Source organism: Macrobrachium nipponense, chromosome 41, assembly GCF_015104395.2.
Source record: "Macrobrachium nipponense isolate FS-2020 chromosome 41, ASM1510439v2, whole genome shotgun sequence".
Taxonomy (NCBI): domain Eukaryota; kingdom Metazoa; phylum Arthropoda; class Malacostraca; order Decapoda; family Palaemonidae; genus Macrobrachium; species Macrobrachium nipponense.
The window spans coordinates 49,512,091-49,531,839 of NC_061102.1; the positions used below are offsets into that span (position 1 = coordinate 49,512,091).

At 47.9% G+C, this 19,749-nt stretch overlaps 1 protein-coding gene across 15 annotated transcripts in view; it reads left to right on the forward strand.

Annotated features, from left to right (window-relative positions):
- The window catches only part of LOC135212752 (early endosome antigen 1-like), a 278,033-nt gene that overhangs the window by 164,875 nt on the left and 93,409 nt on the right, over positions 1 to 19,749 (forward strand). For all 15 annotated transcript variants that reach the window (XR_010313979.1, XR_010313978.1, XM_064246495.1 and 12 more), the window contains 2 exons: positions 15,749 to 18,154; positions 19,176 to 19,267. Coding sequence is in view for 13 of the 15 variants with exons in the window: in XM_064246495.1 (XP_064102565.1) it covers positions 15,749 to 18,154; positions 19,176 to 19,267 (2,498 nt within the window). In the remaining 2 variants the exon portion in view is untranslated. The remainder of the gene's footprint in view (positions 1 to 15,748; positions 18,155 to 19,175; positions 19,268 to 19,749) is intronic.

A 19,749-nucleotide genomic window follows, 5' to 3' on the forward strand; every position in this document is an offset into this window, starting at 1 on the left:
TGTGACTGTGTGGATGGATGTGTGAGTGAGTGAGTGACTGGCTCCCTCTTCCCATCTTTTCCTCCTCCTTTACCTGTGGGCAGAGGGCCACGGTCGTCACTACGCTGGATGAGGACGAGATGCAGGTGAGAGCTATATGACAGAGCCCCATCCTATCCCTTTCACTAGGGATAGGAGCAGAATATCCACCACTTCCTCCTACAAGGGGGGGGGAAGTGGATGCCTACAAGAGTCAAACCCATGACTTTATATTTGCTCCTGTACAGGAACAAGTTCTTACATTGCTGGTACGAAGAGATACGCTTGCCTCTCTCTTAGTACTCGGTCCAGAGGTCTGACCATTGATCCTGCGGTGCACACCCCGATCAATCGGACAGAGGCTTGGATCCCTCCCTCGCTCTTACGACCAGGGAGACTTCCAAGGTTGGGCGAACACCAGTCTGTTCACAAAAGACTCAGATTCCTCCCACCAAGAAGTGAGTCTTCCTATTGTAAAAGGACCGAAGGTTTGTATGCCGTGTCGGAACAAATGACAATTTGTCCAAAATTGCATTTTTCCTAACTATACAAACCTGAGGTCCTTTTACACATAGCCCCACCTCATGCCACCCCTCACTCTGCAGTTTTTTGCTTGGGCCAAAAGCAAAAGTGATTTGTCTACCTCCCAGTCGCGCAGCGCGCGCCTGTCGGACAAGCAGTTAACTACCGAACCCCTTGTTCGAAAGCTTACGACCTATTCAGCTGCCGCTAGTACCTTCGACCTCAGGTTTGTATAGTTAGGAAAAATGCAATTTTGGACAAATTGTCATTTTTATTATTTGTGACTGTTTTATATTCTAACTTTCCTTGACCACAAGCTGCTAATACCATTTGTTTTTTATTTTCTGTGAGATTTGCTTGTTCCAATACATGAAAACCCTAGCTTCTCCTTCAAGCATGCTTTTCCCCATTGCTCTGTTACAATCTGATTCTGCCTTTTTGTACATATTTTAAAAGTCTCATCTTTTCACAAGGTTCTCCTCTTATTGTAAAATAGTTTTTCATTTTGCTGTCTTTTAGATAAATTTCATCTAGTTTGGATAGGATTATCTTTGAACCCTCTGTATTCTTAGTTCATCTATCTATTCCTTCCACTACTTTTAGGGCTTTCCCTTTTAAGCTAATTCTTATCTCTATCCCCGGATATTTTACTTCTCCACACACCACTAGCCAATCTTCGACTTGTCCTCTCCATCCTTTGAACTCGTCTTATATTCCACTAAATCTCAGGCAATCCCTTCTCCATCTCATCTCCCTTTGTTCCCTATCAGATCCGGCCATCTTTAATCAACCACACTACTGCTACCAATTTCAGTATTTTCCTAGCCTAATCTTTCCTTTTTGACACAAATGTGCATTCTACCCACCTGTTAACATTCTTTGGTCCCAGTATATTCCAGCTTAAGACTTTGAACAACAACACTATAACGTGACTTACAACCCACAAACTCCTACAAGACAGAGAGCTCTGTACTACCATACCAAACACCAGATCAGCGTGTCCTCTTCTGCATGCTTTGTTATTGTTTACCTTTCCACCACACACCACCACCATCTTGTCTTCTATGACATCACAACAGAACTTAATACATCAACACATTTTCTACAATCAAACACGTTTCCCATACATTGAACATCGACCACATTTCACCAATACAGAAAATAAAAATGAAAATAAAATAACTCTTATTAAACTGATATATATGTAATCCATACCTTATTAAATTGCTATCAACATTTCATTTAACTTCTTGGGGTCAGAATCTAATATATATCTGAAATATTAAGTGTATGAGAAACTTCAATAATGCAATCCCAGGTGGCTATTGATTTCAGCCAGACCAATGGTGCTATTAAGAATATACTGATTGACAGATATGTCCATCTAATGGTGCAGTGATCAGAAGTGCTCACATATCAGTTTTAAGGTTTTAAAAAGAACATTTTTATTGTAGTGTCTTACCGAACAATTATAGAGCCGTGATTTCCACGAGCGGCAGGATACTAAATTCAAATTTAGCGCGTCGGCGTCGCCAACACTGGTGGTGATGACGTCATCTCCCTCCACTCGCGGGAGAACCAGGTACAACTGCCCAGGTGAATCCAATTCTTTTCCTGCCGGCGTCCGGTGAACATCGGTGGTCGGTGCGGTTGGATGACTTTGCTTCGCTTTTTTTTCTTGTGGATTTGATCTTCGGAATTGGTGAAGTACTCTTTTTTGGCGTTGTTGTTATTTTGCTTTTTATTTAGGCGTTGCCATGTCGGATTCTAGTCCGTCGGGAGTTAGGTTTTGCATCTCAGGATGTAAAACTAGATTATCCAAGTTAGAGTATGATTCTCACACTAAATGTGTTAAGTGTAGGGGACAGGTTTGTTCAGCAGATCGAACATGTAACGAGTGTAGTGATTGGACTGATTCTCAATGGAAGTTTGTTCCGACACGGCATACAAACCTTCGGTCCTTTTACAATAGGAATAGGAAGGTACTAGCGGCAGCTGGATAGGTCGTAAGCTTTCGAACAAGGGGTTCGGTAGTTAACTGCTTGTCCGACAGGCGCGCGCGCGCGACTGGGAGGTAAACAAATCACTTTTGCTTTCGGCCTCACAGTGGATGGACGTGTGTGTTCGACGCTCTCTGCCCGCTGCTCGTCGTTTGCTTTCTGAGTATTTGGTTGTAATTGTGTATGAAAGAGTATTGTAAGTACAATCATTCTCTCTTTGCATAATAATTACTGCCTTCAATTGAATTATTGATGGAATCCTTCCTCGCCTCGCTACCCCAAGGAGACTTTGCCCGGTATCGAAGGGCGTAAATGTGGGAAGTTTAGATCGTTCCCAGAGATTGACCCTCATATTTTGTGTGCTCGTGTCGGGGGCGCGAATGCACCCGGGCCGAGCCCTGTGATGTATGTAATGACTGGTCGGAGGCGCAGGTGGACTTTGTATGAGGGCAGGAAGAAGCGAAGGCCTGCAAAGGAGTCGTCGGAAAGCTCTCCCGCGACTCCTTTGTGACGGACACTTCGTCTTCTTTCCTGCCGCCCGCTCAACTTCCTCGTCTCGCGCCTTCCCCTTCGGGGGGGGTGTCTAGGTCCTTCTCCTCTCCTGACGTGTCGAGTGTGGAGGAGGGCGCTAGATACCCTGACGTAGAGTTGTACTCTGGGTCCTCTATCCGCTCGTCTTCGACGCGAGCGGGTAGAGGATCCTTCTAATCACCCGACTTTTGCCTCCTCAGTGCGGTTGCCGTGAAGGATGACCTCGGACAGGTGTGGGCATCGTTGGGGCTGCAGGGCGTGCCGAGTGTCCAGGGGCTGCTCTATCATCTCGCTGGCTCCGTGGCGGTCACTCATGCAACGGTCACAACCACCACCACGACCCTTACAACACCCGGCTACGCGTCACCTCCTCACCTGGTGTACACCCAGCACGCGGTCTCTGTGACACCCACAACATCGGTGCAGGGGCCAGTCGCCGTAACTCGGGGGAGTGTGGATGCCGCCACCTGGGTTTGCCGTGCTGCCGCGACCGGACTTCATGTGCCCGAAGAGCTCGCCCATGGACCTCACTCGGTACCGAGGACGTCTGTGCCGCTTGGTTCGACCACCTGGACCGCCCACACAGCCTGCCGTACCTGCCGTGACCACCGCTGCTGTTCCTGTTCCTGCTCCTGCCGTCTCGACTGCCGTTCCTGTGATGCTCGCACCTGCTGATGTTGTTCCTGTTCCTGGCGCCGCTGCTCCCGATGCTGGTCTGTTCGGACAGGTACGTCCGGGCCCTGTTGCTTCGGCAACAGCAGCCCCGGCTCCGTCCTGGATGACAGACCTGACGTCGGTCCTGAGGAGGTTGACGAAGAAGAAGAAGAAGAGGAGGAAGGTGTCGTCGTCGTCTTCATCGTCTTCTTCGTCGTCGTCGTCGTCTGCCGCCTCTTCCCCTTCTTCTTCTAAGGCCCCACCGCCTAAGAAGAAGAAGGTTGCCTCCCCCCCCCCTAAGAAGTCTCCTTCGGGAACTTCTAAGGGCCCGTCTCGCTCCGGTGAGACGGGGGGTTCTTCCGCTGGTCGCCCTGCTCCTTCGGGAGCAGGACCCGTCTCTTCTCCCGCAAGGAAGAAGACTACGGGGACCAGAGGGGTGCCGGCTAACACCGGCACTTCCTCGCCTGCTGTCAGTGGTTCGGCCACAGCAGCAGGATCCGGCTCGGCCGCTCGTTCGCGAGAGGTACCGAGTGTACGGTCGCCTAACAGTGACCGTGCAGCCAGGAACCAGACCTCTGAGTCCGCTCAGCGTCTGGTTCACGGCACGGAGCGGAAGACTGGTGACAGCCGCTCACGCGGCTCTCACCAGACAGCTCTCGCTCTCACGGCGGACAGCTGGCTACCCGGGCGGACGTGACGGTCCATGACCGGCCACGGGCTGAGGCTGGGAAGAGGTCCCCCCGTTCGCCGGCACCAGCCACGGCTGATGCCAGCGAACTGACGCACCGTGAGGATACGCACCGATCTCACATGACAGTGGAGCTCGCCGGTCGCCTGACCGTCGCTCTCGCAGAGAGCGATCGGGTACGGCGACCAGCACCAGCTCCTCTGACACACGAGACCGGGGCCGCTGTTCTCGGTCCAGCCGTTCTCCACAGCGAGACGGCTCGACTCGGTCTGCAGCTCGATCACCACCGCGGGTTGGCGACTCGCCTGCAGTCCTCCAAGCCCAATGGTTCTTCCAGCGAGCGAGGAGGAGCGTCAGGTCTGCCTCTCCCATACCTTCAACCTCCTCGGGTTACACCGGGAGGGGCGCGAGGTATTGAGGAGTGATCGTGAGGGGTGCGCCCCTCAGGATCCCGCCACGTCCGTCGTACGTACCAGGCTCGGTTCTCGGACCAGCCAGGTCGTACGCACAGGTGGTTGGAGGAGACCGAGAGGGGGCTGTCGCTGCTCCTCTCCTTGAGGGAGGAGGGTCTCGGGAGATGCTCCTGTTTGAGGGACTGGACGGTCCGACTCCACAGGATGCTATCACGCCCGAGATCCAGAGGAACTTTGCCGAGGTTATTGCGCTGATTCGTCAGCACAACGACCTCGGGGAAGGATCGCCGCTCCCACCATCCGAGCCCACGTCCCGGCTCGAGTCGTTCTGGGGCCCGAAGAGGGAACCCAGACCGACGGTGGGTTTGCCGCGTTCACAGCTTGCGGACTCAGTGCTGGACCAGGTTGAATCGCTTGTCTCCGGGCAAGACGGTTCGCTCAAGTCTGGCAGGTCGAACAAGCTGCTTCCACCTCCTCTGCTACGACAGCGGCGGTTTTACGTGCCATCTGAAGACCCGATGCCGCCCAAACAGGTCAACCCGGAGTTAGCTAGGCTGACTCCGGGTGTGTCTCTGCAACAGCTCCTGTCCGAGAACCTGTGGTTCTCGCAGCAAGAGGCACTAGGCCTGGAATCTACCGCCATGGCAGCTTTCCAGGCCGTCTCCTGGCTAGATCTGTGGTCCCTCACAGTATCTAAGGTCGCAGCCAACTCCGGGGGGATTTCTCCCGAAGAGGACTCGGCCTTCAGGAGACTTTGCCAGTCTGGGGGAAGAGCCATCTCCTTCCTTGCCCACCAGACGGTGAACCTGTGGGCCAACCTGGTTCTCCGACGAAGGGACGCTGTCCTTACTCGGGTTTCCAGGGCGGCCGGGCGTGAGGCGGCGTTGGGGCTTCGAAACGGACCTCTACGGAGTTCCACGTCTCTCTTCCCAGGAGAGATGGTGGACGCTGCGGTGGACAGACGGCGCACTGATGACAGTGACCGTCTGGTTCACCAGGCAGTCTCGAAGGCTTCTGGGCAGCCTCGGACTGCGGCCAAGTCTAAGAGCTCGGCTAGCGCTTCCTCGGCTGCTAAGACGGTTGCTGCGTCGAAGCCCCGAGGAATGACTCTGTCTTCTTCGACTTCTAGCAAGGGGAGCCGTAACCAGCCCTCCTCCCAGCCCTCCTCATCCCGTGGAGGCTCTGGGAAGAAGTCGAAGAAAGGGGGGAAACGCTAGGGACGGCGTTCCCCCTCACCTGCTGCCGGAATGGAAGTGTGCCTGGCCAGCCATTGGGCAACTTGGCAGCGCTACGGCGCCGAGACCTGGATTGTAGATGTCCTTCGGGAGGGATATCTATTACCCTTCGAATCTCGGCCACCCCTCACCTCCAACCCGGTCCAACAGCAGTCGTACGTTCCAGGGTCATCGAAGGACGTAGCACTCAGACAGGAGATCAAGACCATGCTGAGCAAGAGAGCTGTAGAGATCGTCACGGATCAGTCACCGGGCTTTTACAGTCGACTCTTCCTGGTGGAAAAGTCTACGGGAGGCTGGCGCCCGGTGATAGATCTCTCTCCCCTGAACCGGTTTGTTCGCCAGACTCCATCAGGGAGAACGATTTCATGCTTTCAGTGGACTTGAAGGATGCGTATTTCCAAATACCCATTCATCAGTCCTCCAGAAAGTACCTCCGCTTCATCCTCGACGGGACGGTGTACCAGTTCAGGGCACTGTGCTTCGGTCTCTCAACCGCCCCACAGGTGTTCACGCGAGTGTTCACTCTGGTGTCTGCTTGGGCCCATTCGCACGGGATACGTCTGATGAGGTATCTCGACGATTGGTTAGTCCTGGCGAGCTCCCGCTCGCAGTTGCTACAGGACAGGGATCGACTGCTCGAGTTCTGTCGCGATCTGGGGATCGTTGTGAACTTCGAAAAGTCCGATCTCGAGCCCAAGCAGAGGATGAAGTACCTGGGTATGCTGATCGACACGGTAGCAGGGCGAGTCTTCCCCGCAGACTCGCGGATCAGCAGATTCAGGGAGGCAGCCAACCAGTTCCTGTCTCGGCAGGAACAGGTAGCTCAGCGATGGCAAGTCGTGATCGGACACCTGTCGTCACTCGAGAAGTTAGTCCCATCACGGGCGTCTTCACCTGCGGTCTCTTCAGTGGAGACTAAAGGAGAGTTGGTCACAGGCGACGGATCCCCCAAGCTTTCCAGTGTCACTGACACAGGAGGTGAGGCAGGACCTAGCCTGGTGGCTCGACGACAGGAACCTCTTAAGAGGAGTGCCACTGCGCACTCCCCCCCCGGACATGCAGCTGTTCTCAGACGCATCGACCGAGGGATGGGGCGCACACCTGGAGGAGTTGCTGACTTCAGGAGTGTGGGACGAGAACGACAAGCACCTTCACATCAATGTTCTGGAACTCAAGGCAGCGTTCCTCGCTCTCCAAGAGTTTCAGGACCGCTTGATGGGACACTCAGTGGTGTTGATGTGCGACAACACCACGGTGGTGGCTTACGTCAACAAACAGGGGGGTGGGGCCTAGTGGTCTCTCCCGTTGTACCAGTTGACTCGGCAGGTGCACGAGTGGGCTCAGGCACACTCAATAGAGCTGTCGGCACGCTACATTCCAGGGAAGAGGAATGTAGTAGCAGACACGCTCAGCCGTCGGGATCAGGTGATAGGGACCGAATGGTCTCTACACCAGGACGTGGCGGAAAGGCTCTTCGACCTGTGGGGGCGACCAGTCGTGGATCTGTTCGCCACCCGGCACAACAGGAAGCTCCAGGTGTTCTTCTCTGCCGTGCCGGACCCATGGGCAGCTGCAGAGGACGCTCTTCAACACCCGTGGGACAACCTCTTCGCCTATGCCTTTCCCCCGTTCAGCCTGATTCGCAAGGTGATCAGTCGAGCGCTGGTCACCCCGAATCTCAGGATGATCCTGGTGGCTCCCAAATGGCCACAGGCCATTTGGTATCCGGACCTGCTGGCTCTTCTCGCAGGAGAACCGAGAGAGATTCCCCCTTGGCACAACCTTCTCGCCCAGCCACACGTCGAGCGGTACCACTGAGCAGTCCAGTCCCTACGTCTTCACGGCTGGCTGTTATCCACCATCTCTTGCGAACGAGAGGCTTTTCTCGTAGCGCAGCAACAGAGATGGCTGGAAACGTCCGTCAGTCCTCTGCAGCTGTGTACCAGGGGAAGTGGGCCGTCTTCTGTGGTTGTGTCGTAGACGGGGTCTATCTCCTCTCAGAGCCACTCTTCAGCAGGTAGCGGATTTCCTCGTTTTTCTTCGCCGAGAGAGCTCCTCTCAGTCCCCACAGTTAAAGGATACAGAGCCGCCTTGGCGCTCGTCCTGAAACTGAGGGGGTTGGACATCTCGAACTCGTTCGAGATCTCCTTGCTTATGAGGAGCTTCGAAAGGTCTTGCCCACCCAGGGAACTCAGGCCCCCTGCGTGGGACGTGACTCTCGTCCTTAGGAGTCTGACTCGAACACCGTTCGAGCCACTCCGAGAGTCGTCAGACAGGGATCTGACCCTCAAGACCCTCTTCTTGCTGGCCCTGGCATCGGCGAAGAGAGTAGGGGAACTTCATGGTCTTTCCTATGATGTACGACACTCCAGGGGATGGGGATCCGTGACGCTCGATTTCGTCCCGAACTTCGTTGCGAAGACTCAGAAACCGTCAGTCCCTGATGACAGGTTCGAGTCATTCACGATTCCCTCCCTATTGGACTTCACCGATAATGATGCGGATGAGATGCTGCTTTGTCCTGTGAGGGCGCTACGGCGCTATCTGAAGAGAACTCGACACCTCAGGCCTGAGTGTCGACGCCTCTTCGTTAGCACCGGGGTCACCAAGAAAGAAGTATCCAAGAACACTCTTTCATTCTGGCTGCGTGAGGTCATCAGGAGGGCGTATGAGGCTGATGGTAGTGACGACATCCGTACGTCCCGTCCGAGAGCTCACGAAGTCAGAAGTATTGGCCCCTCGTTGGCGTTTCGCAAGAACTTCTCCGTGGCGCAGGTCCTGAAGGCAGGGGTCTGGTCTAACCAGACTACCTTTACGTCCTTCTACCTTCGGGATATTGCCCACAGGTCCTTGGATACGTTTTCCTTGGGACCCGTGGTGGCTGCTCAACAAGTTGTGTAGCTAACCCAGACCCTCGCAGGCTGAACAGCATCGAGTCCTGGTGTGACTGTGTGGATGGATGTGTGAGTGAGTGAGTGACTGGCTCTCTCTTCCCATCTTTTCCTTCCCCTCTACCTGTGGGCAGAGGGCCATGGTCGTCACTACGCTGGATGAGGACGAGATGCAGGTGAGCTATATGACAGAGCCCCATCCTATCCCTTTCACTAGGGATAGGAGCAGAATCCACCACACTTCCTTCTACAAGGGGGGGAAGTGGATGCCTACAAGAGTCAAACCCATGACTTTATATTTGCTCCTGTACAGGAACAAGTTCTTGCATTGCTGGTACGAAGAGATACGCATGCCTCTCTCTTAGTACTCTGGTCCCAGAGGTCTGACCATTGATCCTGCGGTGCACACCCCGATCAATCGGACAGAGGCTTGGATCCCTCCCTCGCTCTTACGACCAGGGAGGCTTCCAAGGTTGGGCGAACACCAGTCTGTTCACAAAAGACTCAGATTCCACCCACCAAGAAGTGAGTCTTCCTATTGTAAAAGGACCGAAGGTTTGTATGCCGTGTCGGAACAAATGACAATTTGTCCAAAATTGCATTTTTCCTAACTATACAAACCTGAGGTCCTTTTACACATAGCCCCACCTCATGCCACCCCTCACTCTGCAGTTTTTGCTTGGGCCAAAGCAAAAGTGATTTGTTTACCTCCCAGTCGCGCGCGCGCGCCTGTCGGACAAGCAGTTAACTACCGAACCCCTTGTTCGAAAGCTTACGACCTATCCAGCTGCCGCTAGTACCTTCCTATTCCTATTGTAAAAGGACCTCAGGTTTGTATAGTTAGGAAAAATGCAATTTTGGACAAATTGTCATTTTTTAGTTCATACTCGGAGAAATTAGCTAAAGACAGAATTAGAAAAGCAGCGCTTAGGGAAAGTAGACTTAGCTCTGCTTCGTCTTGCGATGCATCTGTTCCTTCTGTTTCTCCTCAAATTGTTATGTCTCCTTTAACTACACCTCCTATTCCTCCTACTAATCCCACTTCTCCGGCTTCCCGTGTAGTTTCTTCCGACACCATTGCCAGTCTGGAATCGAGGTTAGATCAGAAATTTTCGGTACTAGCGAATACGGTTTTGCAACTTGGTAATTCAGTTAAGACGTTTTTGGAGAAAGCGGCTTCAGGTAAGAGTGTAGTTGAGGGTGCGTCTGTCTGTCCTGACACGTCTCCTAGACAAAGGTCACTGTCCAGCTCCCCCGCACCGGGGAGAAGACATACTGGAAGTCCAAGGGAGTCGATCGGGATTTGCCCACAGACAGGCGCCTCTCTTGTTGAGCCTGTTGCGCCTCAACAGGGCTCGGTTAAGCGTTGGAAAGGTGTTGCGGTCAGACGCCTTTCGAATGATTCAAGCGATTCGTCTCCGGTCGCGCGGCGCTCTTGGCGAGATTCGCCCGTTTTGCGTCCCTTAAAGAGGCGTTCAGGCGCCGATTCTTCGCCTCCTCCAGTCAAGCGGTATAAGGAGCCTGAGAGTAGGGTTGCGCCGCGGCCGTTAGCGGCTCGTTCGTCGCCTCAATCTGTGCCTTTTTCGGCTCCATCTACTAGTAGAGATTGTGGTTTTAGCGCTGTAGCTAGCAGTTCTAAGGGTGTTTCTTTAGGCGCTTTTTTCGTCTGTTACGCCTGATGCGCCTGTTTCGCCTCGAATTTCGGCGGCTCCGAGCGAGGCGCAAGTAGTTTTTTCCGCCTCCTGCTGAACATTTAGGCTCTTCCAAGCCTACGTTAACTGTTTTTGATTCGTCTCTGGCGCCTTTGCGCAAGCAGTTAAGAGATGTTAACCAACTGGATGAATGAGTCCAAGGGTGGTTCGAAACCTTCAGATCCGGTTGTAGTTCCGTCTACTTCTTCGGCGGTATCGGAGAATGAAGAAGAAGTAGAGGAGGAGGATTCACATCACCTCTCGTGTTATTCACGTCTCCTTAGATTTCTTCTGATATCTTATCCAGATTATTTTGAGAAAGCGGCTCCGCGCTCCCCAACTTCGACTTTTTTGATGAGGAGGAAAACTTCAGACCCTCTCCTCCCAAAACTTGTTCTATCTAAAGCGGTTAGACATTCGTTGAAAGAGACTGAGAAATGGATGTCTATGAAAAGAGACTTAGGAAGGCTCTTTTTGCTTACCCTCCCTCTAAGTTTGCTTCGTAAGAGGTATAGGTTTTATGTAACTGGGGAGCTCCTTCTCTGGGAGTTTCTGCCTCCTCCCAGGGAGACTTCTCCAGTTTAATCGACTCCTCTAGAAGATCTGCTTTCGCCGCAGCGAAAGTTTTCTTTACAGCGCCTGAGTTGGACCACGTTGTAAAGAATCAATTTAAACTTTTGGAAGTCTTTAGCTTCCTTGATTGGACTATTGGCGCTTTAGCGGCCAAGATCGAAGACTGTCCTTCTCTTTCTCAGGAGTTAGCGGAGGATTGGATTGGTGTTCTGTCCTGTGCGGACAAATCCATTAGGGATGGATGTGATGAGTTAGCTTCGCTCATCGCCTTTGGTACCCTTAAGAAAAGGCAACTTTGGTGCTCCTTTGCTTCTAAAAGGGTTACTTCCCAACAGAAGTCTGCTCTCTTGTTTGCTCCGTTTGTGAAAGATAACCTCTTTCCAGACGATGTAGTGTTGTCAATTTCGTCTGCGCTAGATAAGAAATCTACCTCGGATTTACTGGCACAGTCTACTAAGAGACCTAAAGCTCCTGTGGAGACTGTTCCTTCGGTTTCTCCTCTGGCCCAAGTGCCTTTTCGAGGGAGAAAACCCAAGCGCTTCTTTCGGCCGAAGTCGAATTTGCGACCTCAGTCTAAGGCCTCGGCCAAGGTTAACAAACCTTCCAAATGAAAGCTCGGTTCTTCATGCCAACCAGTGGGAGCCAGGCTGGCTCTGTTTGGGAGGAATGGGAAAACAGAGGAGCAGAAGCCTGGGTAGTGCAAGTACTCAAGTTCGGCTATCGTATTCCTCTCGTTTCACCTCCCTCGCTCTCACCTGTGCCAATTCCATTCCAGGCATACTCTCAGGGCTCAGACAAATTTCTGGCGCTAGCCGCAGAAGTGGAAGCGCTTGTTTCTCAAAGAAGCGTTAGAACAGATAGAAGGGGATTTTCCTCCAGGCTTTTACAATCGCCTTTTTGTAGTTCCCAAGTCATCAGGGGGCTGGAGGCCGGTTTTGGATGTGAGCGCCCTGAACTTGCATGTCCAGAAAACAAAATTTCATATGGAGACCACTCGGTCGGTTCTGGAGTCCATCAGACAGGGGGATTGGATGGTCTCTCTGGACATGCAAGACGCTTATTTTCACATTCCGATACATCGCGAATCTCGGAAGTACCTGAGGTTCATGTTCGAAGGCAAGGTGTTTCAGTTTCGGGCGCTTTGCTTTGGACTAGCGACCGCTCCTCAAGTTTTCTCCAGGGTTCTATCCCCGATAGGAAGCTGGCTGCACATATTAGGAGTAAGAATCTCCCTCTATCTGGACGATTGGCTTCTCCGGTCGGAATCAGAGAGTCGGTGGGTGCATGAAAGGGACCTTGGAACAAACTCTGGATCTTGCCAGAAAGTTAGGAATTCTGGTCAACAAACAGAAGTCCCAGTTGGTTCCATCTCAGAGCATCCTTTATTTGGGGATGATTCTGAATGCTCAAGTTTTTCGGGCTTTTCTGTCCCCGAAGAGGGTTCAAGGCTGTCTGGAGACAGTTCAGGAGTTCTTGGACAAAAAGGTAAGTTCTGCCAATCAGTGGATGAGGCTCCTGGGCAAATTGACGTCAGTGGAGAAATTTGTGACGTTGGGAAGACGCACATGAGACCTCTGCAGTTTTTCCTGAGAGCCTCTTGGTGCAGGAAGACACAACCAGACTCGATTACCTTTCCTGTCACAGATCAAATAAAAGAGGACCTATGGTGGTGGCTCTCTCGAGCAAGGTTGGAAGAAGGGTTAGATTTACGACCCATCCTCCCGAACCTACAGTTCTTTTCCGACGCATCGGACACAGGTTGGGGAGCCCTACTGGGAAATCAACGGACTTCAGGAGCTTGGTCGGAGAAGGAGAAGAAGTTCCACATAAATGTAAAGGAACTGTTAGCAATTTTCTTGGGGCTCAGACAGTTTCGGAGCTTAGTAGAAGGTCGAGTAGTGGCAGTGCATTCCGACAACTCCACGGCTCTCTCGTACGTGCGGAAACAGGGGGGGACTCAGTCTTTCTCTCTGTACGAAGCAGCCAGGGATCTCCTCCTGTGGTCAAACGAAGCGAAGGTTCAGCTAGTCCCGAGATTTGTTCCGGGAAAGATGAACGTCCTGGCGGACGAGTTAAGTCGTCAACAGCAAGTGTTACCTCTGGAGTGGACTTTGGACAACAAGATTTGTCAGAAACTTTGGCGCCTTTGGGGACGACCGTCAATAGACCTGTTCGCGACATCAAGGAACAACCGTCTTCCTCTCTTTTGTTCTCCAGTCCCAGATCCTCTAGCTTGGTCGGTGGACGCAATGCTGTTGGATTGGTCAGGTCTGGAAGCTTATGCATTCCCTCCGTTCGGTCTAATAAGAGAGGTGCTGAACAAGTTCATTTCGCACAGCAATGTAACACTAACGTTAATCGCTCCCTTTTGGCCCAGGAGAGTGGTTCCCGGACCTTCTCCAGTTGTTAGTAGACTTCCCCAGACTTCTTCCTCCAGAGAAGTGGCTTCTCAAACAACCTAACTTCAAGAGGTTCCACCAAAACTTGTCCGCTCTAGCTCTGACAGGGTTCAGACTGTCCGGAATCTTGTCAGAGCGAAAGGATTTTCAAGAAGAGCTGCAGAAGCTATCGCTCGTTGTAGGAGAGAGTCTTCTAACAAACTCTATCAAGGGAAGTGGAGAATCTTCAGAGAGTGGTGTAGAAGTGCTAAAGTCTCTACTTCTGCGACCTCTTTAACAGAAATAGCAGATTTTCTTCTATTTCTTAGGAACTCTAAGAAACTGGCCTTCGACGATCAGAGGATATAGAGCCATGCTCTCTTCGGTTTTTTGACATCGAGGTTTGGATATTTCCTCCAATTCAGATCTGTCGGACCTCATTAGGTCTTTCGAAACCACTAAGCTCCCGCAAGATACAGTGGATTGGAACTTAGATGTGGTGCTTAAGTTCCTCATGGGGCCACCGTTTGAGCCTTTGAAGTCGGCTTCACTCAGGAACTTGACTAAGAAGGCACTTTTTCTTATTGCACTAGCTTCTGCTAAGCGTGTCAGCGAATTGCACGCTATAGACAAAAGAGTCGGTTTCTCTCAAGGCAATGCTGTATTTTCGGTATCTTTGACCTTTCTAGCCAAAAATGAGAATCCTTCTAATCCTTGGCCGAGGAGTTTTGTGGTAAGGAACTTATCTGATTTGGTTGGACATGAGGAGGAAGAAAGGCTCTTATGTCCAGTCAGGGCTATTAAGCAGTATCTGTTTGCCACTAAGGGTATTAGAGGACAATCTTCTAAGCTCTGGACCTCGGTTCAAAATCCCTCTCGTCCTCTTTCTAAGAATGCTATATCGTTCTTTATTAGAGAGCTTATCAGGGAAGCTCACTTGCAGTCCGAGAACGACAATCTTTCCGTTCTGAGAGTTAAAGCTCACGAGGTTAGAGCAGTGGCAACTTCTTTAGCATTCAGAAAGAATTTATCTTTAGCTTCGATTCTTCAGAGCACGTTCTGGAGATCGAATTCGGTTTTTGCGAGTCATTATCTCAAAGAGATAGAAACGGTTTTCGAGAATTGTAAAACGTTAGGTCCGGTGGCGGTTTCTGGCATGGTGTTGGGAGAAACGGCACAGGGGTCGCACCTCTATGCTAACTTTTCACCTTGAATAGGTTGTCGAGTTCAAGGGAAGCTGGGGGTACTGAGTACCTGGGATACTCACCAGTCTGTTAGGTCAGATTTTACAATGGTTGGGTATATATGTTTTTAAATCTGGTGTTGGTGACAAATGTTTTGTATGATTGAATTTCTGGTCTTAGCCCAGGGCAAGGGCAATCTTTGTTGTTACTATCCTCCGTCAGTCAGCCTTGACTCGCTTGAACTACGGAAGGATTCCACTCCTGTAGAGGCTAACTTTGGTCAAATTCCAATTCCTCTACAATAGTAAGAAGAGCACCGACCAGAGGCAGTAACAGTCTGCTGTAGCTCTCTTACAAGGTAAGGTACAACAGACACCTTGAGTGTTTACTGGTATTGCAATAAATGTAACCATTTGAAAATACTAGTGGTCCACTGAATCCCACTTCCCATAAATGTGTAATCAGCTCTATAATTGTTCGGTAAGACAACTACAATAAAAATGAAATTTTCATTATTAAAATGAAGTTTTATTGTATACTTACCGAACAATTATGATTATACCCACCCTCCTCCCCTTAGGTGGACGGACGGGCAGAAAGAATTGGATTCACCTGGGCAGTTGTACCTGGTTCTCCCGCGAGTGGAGGGAGATGAAACGTCATCACCACCAGTGTTGGCGACGCCGACGCGCTAAATTTGAATTTAGTATCCTGCCGCTCGTGGAAATCACGGCTCTATAATTGTTCAGTAAGTATACAATAAAACTTCATTTTAATAATGAAAATTTCATGTTCATGGTAATTTTTATTCATTGTGCTTAGGAATTATGTTAAATCTCATCTGTAGGTGTTTGGAAATTTCTCTTGAAACTTAATTTGTTGTACATATTTTACACGTTAAGTATTTTATTCAACAAAGTCTTGTGGGAAATGCCATTTTAATTTTTTTTTATATGTATTCAAACAGGAACTTGGATCCAGCATTGCTAAAGCTGAAGAGCAGGAGCAGGAGAGGGAAGCATCTGTGGCTGCCATCAAACAGGAGGTGGAGGCAAAGATCCAGTTGCTAGAGTCACGTGTATCAGAGCTTAAAGACTCTAGGACGCAGCTACAGACTCAGTTAACTGACATTGGAAAGGTCAAAGAAGAACTAGAGCAAAGGGTAATGACTTTGACCAGTGAGAAGGATCAACTTAGTAAAGAGATTGAGGAAACAAAGAATGAAAACTCGTTGCTCAATGGGAAGATACAGAAATTAGAATTAAATGTGGAAGAACTGAAAAAGGATAACAGTAGTTGTAGCAACAAAATGAAGGAAATGGAAAAGTCCAAAGAGGAAATGGAAATCAAACTCAATGAATTCCACCAAATTCAGACTAATACATCTAACAGTGCCTTGGCTGCCTCCAGTGAGCTGGAAACGTTAAAGGAAACTAATAATAAACTTAATCAGACCCTAAAAGATTCTCAAAAGGATGTTGAAAACCTTAAGGCAACATTAGAAAGTGTAAAACTTCAGTTCAAAGAGTCACATGAGACATTGAAGACTAAAACAACAGCCATAGAAGAATTAAAAGCTAAGGTGATTGTTGCTGAAGAAAAGTTGAAAAATAAAGAAATGCTCCTCGAAGAAACTAAAGCAACAACCATTGTTACTGAAGAAAAGCTAAAGTCTGTGAATAAAAAATTAGTTGCTATTCAAAATGAAAAAGAATCTACTTGCAAGGAGTTGAATGAAAAGGTGCTAGAACTTGAAAAATCCAAAGAATTACATTTGCAAGAAGCCCAGAGTTTAAAGGCAGAAAGAGATAGTGTTGTGAAAGATTTAGAAGATCTGAAGCAGTCAAAAGATGAAATTAATGAAAGGTTGTGCACAATGCAGAAAGAGCTTGAACAGGTGAAAACAGAGAAGAAGAATTTAGACAATGAGAATAAAGCTTTGAAATCAGAAAGTGAGGAACTCAATGCCAAAAACATAAAACTGAAACAGGAAACAGACAGACTAAATACAGAGATTAATGTGTTGAAGGAAGACAAGGATAAACTGAATTCTGAGCTACAGGTAACCAAAGAAAAGGCAAACAGTCTAAGTCAGCAAGCATTTGGTGAACTTAGCGAGGTGACTGTGAAAATGGATAGTCTAAATAAAAACTGGGAAAACCAGATGAAAGAGAAAAATGTAATAAATGAAGAGCTAACTAAGAAAGTGAGTGAATTAGAGGCTAATTTGAACCAGAAGACTGAAGAATACAAACAAAAATTAGATGAAAGTAAAATACAAATAGAAAAGCTTAATAAAGAGTTACATGAGAAAGCTGTATCTGAAAAGGAGTACAAGAGCACAATAGACAGTCTGAACGTTCAGGTTCAGCAGAAAGAGGAGAAAAATAATGAAGTTACTAAAGCTGTAAGTGATCTAACAAAAGTTCTTCAAGATAAGGATGGTGAAATCAAGAACCTGCAGGAAAGCGTTCACAAGAGTGAAGAGGAACTTGGTGTCCGAGTATCGGAACTCGAAGCTGATGTTCAGAGTCGCGAGGTTGAGTTAACTTCCTCTCTTGAGGAAAAGAAGAAATATATAGCCTTACTAAAGAAAATAAAACAGGAAAAGATAAAATTGCAAGAAGAATTGGAAACAGCAAAGAAAGAATTAGAGAATTCCAAGAAAGCTGTGTCAGATGCAAAATCTGAGGCAGAAGAATCAAAGAAGCTCTTGTCAACAGCTCAGACACAGATTGGTGCTTTAGAGGAAAGTAATGAGAAAATGAAAGGGGAAATGGAAGGATGCACAGAAAATGCAAAAACGTTAGAGATGGAAAATGATAGGCTAAAGGAAGAGCTGTCCAGCAAAAATAATGAGTATGAAAAGGCTAAATGTGAAGTACAGCAGGTATCAAAAGCAGCAGAATGTGAGGTGACAAAAGTGAAAGATACTCTTTCAAAATTAAAAGTAAGCTATCAAAAATTTGCCAAAGAAAAGGAAGATCTACAGGAAGAACATAGAAATAAAGTTAAAGAATTGACCGATCAAAATCATTTGAAAGACAACCAAATTGTAGACTTGCAGGCAAACATTAAGCAGCGTGAAGAAAAGATTGACAGTTTGATAAGAGAAAAGAAGTCATTGTTAATAGAACTCGAAAAGAAAGTTGAAGAACTTCAAGAAGAACTGAAGGAAAAAGAACTCTCTATAAAGAAAAATATCTCTGAATATGAAAACAAAATAGAGCAAGCAGAGGCACAAGCTAGGTCTAGAGAAGAAGAATTAAGGAAGCAGATTGAGAGCACCATGCAAGAAAAACACTCATTGGAGCAAAAACTAAAAGAGCTGTCCCATGAAATCCTTGTTAAAGATGAAGCTATTGTACAACAGGTAAGAATGCATTTTATTAAGTTTTAGTGCATGGTAAGATCTTTTTGACATATTTTATTGTACTCAAATATTCGTATAACACTTGTTCATGCATATGGTAATTCTTGGTCAGATGATCTCAGATTTATTACTAGATTTTTCTTACTTGAGATAAAGTTCTTAGTACTAACATGGCTATGAGGAAGTTCGGGGATGCCATGGATTTGGAGTAAGGAGTGGAAAGGGAGTGTGTGTATTGGATATGGCAAAGGGTTATGAATTGGCTTGAATGAACACCTGTTCATCAGGGATGTTAGCTGACCTCCAAGCTTTCACCCAAGACTTGAAGGAGTAATACGACAGGCTTTACTACTTCAAGGCTAGAGGTTGTCAGTTACCCTTTCCTCCTTGGAGAAGAGGAAGATTTGCTCTCGGCCTCTTTCGAGCATGTGTTACAGATAAAGTTTACCTCCAGCCACAGTTCAGCTAACTTCCAGTGGGAATTGTTTCCAGAAGTTTTGACTGTCTTGGCAGGAAATCAAATGGGATGAAAAAAAAGGGGCTTGAATTGGATTATGCTTATTATTGAAAGTACATTACATTACAGTAACTGATAAACAAGAACAAGCAAAGCTGCACTATAAATCATGAATACTAACAGACTAGGACTCAGACCATGTTGCTAATGCCTTTAATGACCACTCCCTTTCATTACCACAGTCATAATAACTATATCTATGTCAGCCTTTTAGGAAGTGAAAACAGAGTCAAAGTAAAGCCATGACTGCAGTTGATTATGTTTGAGATGTATGGTACATGGTTAATATCTGCACTCTTCCATCATAGCAACCACATTTAACATTGTGTTGTGTAGAAAGGGTGGTAGAAGAAATGATGAAATAAACAAATTGAAAGTAAGTGTACAGTATGCTATTTTATTTTACCAAGAGCAACTGTTCTTTTATTATTCCATCCAAAACACTACTTTCAGCATTATTTTACAAATAGTAATATTATGTATCTTATTGTTTTTACTAACTAGACTGAAGATGCTGAGAAAAACCTAAACTTAGCAAAAGAGGACTTCAATTTGAAGATCAAAGAGATGGAGGCAACATGGAAGGAGCGTTTACGGTATGTATTTTTGTCCTTGTGGTTTTTATAACAGTAATTGTACAAAGCTGTGAAATTAGTAGTTTTTATTCCAGGAATTAAATGACAGAGTGGTACAGAGAGTTTATAATAGTTGGAAATTTATTTTTTCAGTGTCATAATTTTTACTGATGTTAAAGTATTTATAGTAGTACATAGTTATATACATTAATGTGAATGGTCCACTCAAAGTTCTTTAAAGTTGATAGCATAGGACATAATGCACAGAAGAAATCTTGGTAGAAAAGTCTAAGAAGTGTTTGTCGCTGAAAGCTCACATAGAGTCTATAAATAGGATTATCATAAGTGGATCATCACAAAACACCTTATGTAAATTATGTACGTACTTACAGGCAACATGAATATTTGTACTGTGTAATTGTTTTTTTAGTATGTTATAAATTCATTAATGTACAACTTTTCACATCAAATTATATTAAAGATGTTAAAATTTTTAACAGATT